This window comes from Arachis ipaensis, chromosome B04, assembly GCF_000816755.2.
Source record: "Arachis ipaensis cultivar K30076 chromosome B04, Araip1.1, whole genome shotgun sequence".
NCBI classification, from domain to species: Eukaryota; Viridiplantae; Streptophyta; class Magnoliopsida; order Fabales; family Fabaceae; genus Arachis; species Arachis ipaensis.
In genome coordinates, this window is record NC_029788.2 from 124,637,531 (window position 1) to 124,642,726 (window position 5,196).

General features: G+C 33.5%; 2 protein-coding genes across 2 annotated transcripts; one reads left to right on the forward strand and one right to left on the reverse strand.

Moving 5' to 3' along the window:
* On the reverse strand, positions 688-1,842 carry LOC107635213. The gene has a single exon (XM_016338614.2). The coding sequence runs from the start codon at positions 1,597-1,599 to the stop codon at positions 1,168-1,170; it is 432 nt and encodes a 143-aa protein (XP_016194100.1). The 5' UTR covers positions 1,600-1,842; the 3' UTR covers positions 688-1,167.
* Positions 2,391-3,304, forward strand: LOC107638107. The gene has a single exon (XM_016341279.2). It carries the CDS (start codon positions 2,576-2,578, stop codon positions 3,080-3,082), a length of 507 nt encoding a protein of 168 aa, XP_016196765.1. The 5' UTR covers positions 2,391-2,575; the 3' UTR covers positions 3,083-3,304.

Below are 5,196 nucleotides of genomic sequence, written 5' to 3' on the forward strand. Positions count from 1 at the left end.
TCCACTCAAGCAACGGTGATTGGTAATTGGCAAAGGCAAATCCAAATTTTACCACAAGGGAAGCCAAAAAGAACTTGCATAAGAGATGGACTTCCAAAAGTAAAACTTACTAAGAACAATAATGATAAGGAGACAAAAAAAAAGCCAAAAAAGTCGAAACTTGTCTTATTTAGTATTTATTAATTGTCAACAATTAACAAATACTAAATAAGTCAAGTTTTGGCTTTTTTTGGTCTCCCTAGCATTACCATACTAAGAAATAGAACCATAATTTACTTTACAGAGAGATCAGCATTTAAATATATGAAGGGGTTTATATAAACACAGATACAAAATTATAAACTTGGGAAGAACGCTCCAGCCATTCATTCACTCACAGTCACCGGCCCATACCAAATCTAGTTCTCTCAGGCTATGCCGCTATAGAAACCGAGTTTCAGAATTTAAAACAAAGGGGACATGGTGAGTAAAGCTATTCATCCATTGATCTTTCCAACTACTTCATACTAAAACTGCCAAAATCCCTCATTTCTACTTATCACATTGTAACATTCCTATGCAAATTCGGACCACCCTTTTGAAAGATAGTAGCCAGGAGCTGATGAGGAGCAATAACCAATCAACAAAGAAAGCAGCACATCAAAAACTATGAAGTGAACATAGATAAGTAGCTTGAAGATCACCAAGTTGAAACTTGGAAGCAAATAACCTATCCTCATAAAAAATCTCTAATCATGTCCACAAAATACAAACTAATAAGAACAAAATATTGTAGCATCTATAATTCAAGCATTCCAACCTAGCATTATTGAGAACTATCCAACTCTCCTCAAAATTACTACTGTAACACAGAAAGATACGCATTCGAAGCTGGTAAGTTGAAAAACTACTTCTTACAGGGCTTTATTGATAAATATTTCACATGTTATTCCGTTCCCAAGTTCTGCAATCATGAACCACAAATCCAACAAGACAAAAGTCATAAATATCAAGATGTAATTGCCCCCCTTTTTTTTTAATCAAAAATGAAAATTTTCATATTGCAATGAATTCCATGGAAATTGGAGTTAAAACCCCAGTAAAACCCTTAGTCCTCATGCAATTCTCAAAAATCAACAAAATCCAGCTATAAAAATCACATAGCAGCACAAAATCAAAATCCCTAATTCAAATACTCTTGATGATGTTCCTACTCCGCAAGAACCTCGCGATTGGCGGCGTCAGCATAACGGTGATCGGAACCCTAACCGGGAACAACGCCTTGTTGCATAGCAGAGCGAGCGTGAAGGCGCCGCCGGCAGAGGCAGCGAGCTGCGCGGTCCTACTCCTGGGCTTCTCTTCGTCGTCAGCACCGTTGACCATAACAGGGTCAACGGAATCAACGGAAGAAGAGGAATTAAGGTTAGGGTTATCAGAATTATGGTCTTCTTTATCCGAAACAGCACCCATATGAAACTTTTCGAGCACGGACTCGACGTCAACGTTGTTCCTTATTGCAACGTAGAGGCCACTGATGGAAGCGGCGGAGACACTGCAGTGAACGCCCAATGCTACTTTGCCGTATTTTTTGAAGAGCTCGCGGAACCTACCACCCGCCATTACTGTACTTTTTTTAGGGTTTTGAGTTTCGATCAGGTACGAGGAGGGAGGAATTGGTTATGAAACAGTTCTGTTCTGTTGTCTGTGATTGAGTTGGGTGATGATTCCTTCTTTCGTTCTTCCAAAGAACTGTTAGGAAGATCTGTGTAGGGTTTTGCTGTGCAGGGATGACAAGAAGAAAGGGGTTTTGCATTGTTTTTTTTGGCATCGGAAATTGGGCTTATGGTCGGTTTGGGCTTCAAAGGAGGACGAGGCCTGAATAAACTTAACAAGAATTATTCAACTTGGGATGGTTGACTGGTCAGCTCACTCATCTGCCTTATGTATGCAACAATTTATTGACCCGACAGACTTTTAAATAGAGTTCAGATCCGCGACGAATTAGTTTTGGGCTACTGAATTAAAAGATATTATAGGCATCCCAAAAATGAACAAGAATTAACTCATTTGAAATATTTTTTTTTGTGACAGACTTATTTAAATTGTTCTAGTGGTTAGTTTGCTATTCTACTTAAAATAAGTATCAAAAGTTCAATTCCTACCTTATACATGCAACATACATAGTATTTCTCAATCCATAAATCAAACTGTAAAGGATTTTAGATCAAATTTCTATTTAAAAATTTGCTGCATACACAAGACAATAAGATTTGAGCCTATGAAGTACTAATTCAACTAACCTAAGTTGGTTTGGTCTTTTCTATTTAATTTGACCGAGTCTGGGTTTTAGTTAGTAGTACAAGAAATTTACGTAGTCCACTACATAGGTCTGTTTCAAATTTGGAACCAAGAAATTTCCTCAGTGACCAATTCATCATTACACTAATATTCTACGCTTAAAGTTGGTCCACGACTCAACCAAGAAATTTCCTCAATGACCAAGAAAATAAGAAACTACTACATACACTCTCCCTTAAAAGTTTCTTTGTTGAAATATATATAAGGCACCCAATTGATCATTGCACATGCAAAAAAAATGGTTATTCCAATTGGTATAAGAAAAAATTGGTTCAAATATTTTCAGTATGAAGAAGGAAAAGACACACCAAGTGACATTAGAAACATTCTTCTAATAATCTTCACTTTGGTGGCAGCAGTTACATTCCAAGCTGGGATTAATCCTCCAGGTGGTGTTTGGCAAGATGGTGAGAAAGCAGGAAGAGCAATCTATGCTTCTCAGAAGAAAGCTTATTATGTTTTTCTCATCTTCAACACTCTGGCTTTCTCAAATTCAATCTTGGTAATTCTGTCACTTACACATAAGTTCCCTTTCAATTTTGAGATTTGGGTTGCAACTATTTCTATGGCTGTCACTTATGGTTCCTCTGTTTTTGCTGTCACACCTGGGAATTCTGTTAGATTTCGTTATGTTCTAGTTACTGCTGCTGGTCCATTTGTTTTGAGAATTTCGGCTTCTATTTTTGGCTTATTGTTAAGGAAATATACTCCTCATCACAATGAATTAAGCTTAGGTCATGGTTGATCTTTGTTATGTTGGGTTAATTTTAGATTATAGAATTTGTGGCATGTTGGTTAGTTCTAGGAAGAAAAACAAACCATGAAAGTCATGTGTGGTTGGTGATTCTTGTTACAAAAATTAGTTCATACAATTGCTTCAATGAAGATTTTGTAGTTCACTTGAAGTGCTGGTCACATGGATGGTCTTTGTTACTGCCTTAAATCAATTTAAATTTATCTTATTTTATATTTATTGATTATTTCTAAAATAAATATATAATATTAGATATAATAAGTATATAATTTTAAAGGTTATATTCATAAAATTATAGATGTTAAGTTAAATAAAATAATTTTAAATTATTTTTTCTCTAACATTACTGATATTTCACAATCTCAATTATATCTAGTTGGTTGATCTGATACCAATTGTCAATAAAAAAATGTTAAAAGTGTAGCTGGAATATCTTTTAATACTGTAAATGGAACAGCAATCTACCAGTCACATGTGAAACTGAAAAGTGAAAACTGAAAATTATCCAATATCACATACTATACATTATTGAAAAACAAATAAAATTAAAAAATCACATGATAAGTTGACTGGGCTTAGTCTTCTTTGATAGGATCCATATTTGTTTTGGGTCCAGAAACGCAAGCCTTTTTGTTCTAAATTGTGTCATTCACCAAAATTTTGAAATAAGTTGACATTCTTTTTCTTGCATTTAACCTAATATTCATGAAAAATGTGCAAATAAAGATAAAATTATAAATTTATCCTTTATAATTACATTAATTAATTATAATTTATATATAATATAGATAAGAGTATTAATGTAATTTTATTTTGTTATAATTTTTTCTCTTCTTACTTTTTCTTTCATCCAAACAAAAAAAATATTTTTTCTTTATTTTCTTTCCATTCATTTTTTTTCATTCAAACAAAAAAAAATTATTTTTTTCTTCTCATTTTCTTTTTTCTATGTTTTTTCATCTTATATCCAAACAATGCATTAGTGTTTGAATTTATGAGAAGGATAAAGTACAAAATATCTAAAAGATTTATCTAAACTTATTTTTTTGGTTTCTTACGATATTTTTCAGTGCGATAAGTCAACGACTAATCCGTTCCGATACTAAATTCTATTTAAAAATTTGTTATTAGTCGATGAATTGCTGTATCCACAAAACGGAATTCGAACCCTCACACTTAGTTAGCTACCCTAAACCAACCAAACTTGGTTAGATTTATAGCAAACTCATTTCCAAAGCAATCGTGTACGGTTCAATTCATAGGGTGCCCCTTCATGGCTTTATAATTTTATATGTGGCACTCTCATTTGGTCAATTAAATATGGCTACGCTAATGTTTGGTTAATGAATAACAATCGGAAAGGTTCATATTGCGGTGGTTTCAACCACCATCATCATAGCCAAAGAACTTTAGCAAACATTGGCTATCGTAATTAATATCTACTATAGCAATGTTATTTTCCAACGATTGCAAAACCAAACTTTGAGCCATGGAAAAAGAAAAAGACAGAAAACCAAACGTGACTTAATATAATTCAAGGGAAGTCGTTTCCACCAATTAAATTCTATATCTTCCGTCTCATTAAAACTAGAGTTTATATGATTTAATTATTTCTAACATGTGAAAGTTAAGCAACCATTTTCCTAGAATTCTTTTTCCATCACGCAAATCCATCAATTGCCGAAAACAATAGCTATACCCATTGCAGTAGAGAAATGTTATAGGCATTAGGCAAACCCTTTAAAAAATATAGAGAAAATGATAAACAGGTCCTTGACTTTTTGTTCGCAGACATTTTCGTCCCTGATCATTGAAAAATACTTTTAAGTCCCTGACCTTCACAAAATTTGGATGAATCAGTTCCTCTATCCAAATGCCTCCGTCAGGGACTGATCCGTCCAAATATCTCCATCAGGGACTGATTCGTCCAAATTTTGTAAAGGTTAGGGACTTAAAAGTATTTTTCAATGGTCAGGAACGAAAATGTCTGCAGGACAAAAGATCAGAGACCTATTTGTCCTTTTTTCAAAAATATTTGTTATTAGAAATAATAAATAAATTAGTAAGTTTTGAATTTTTATTTTTGTAATTTTCTTTAAAAAAAT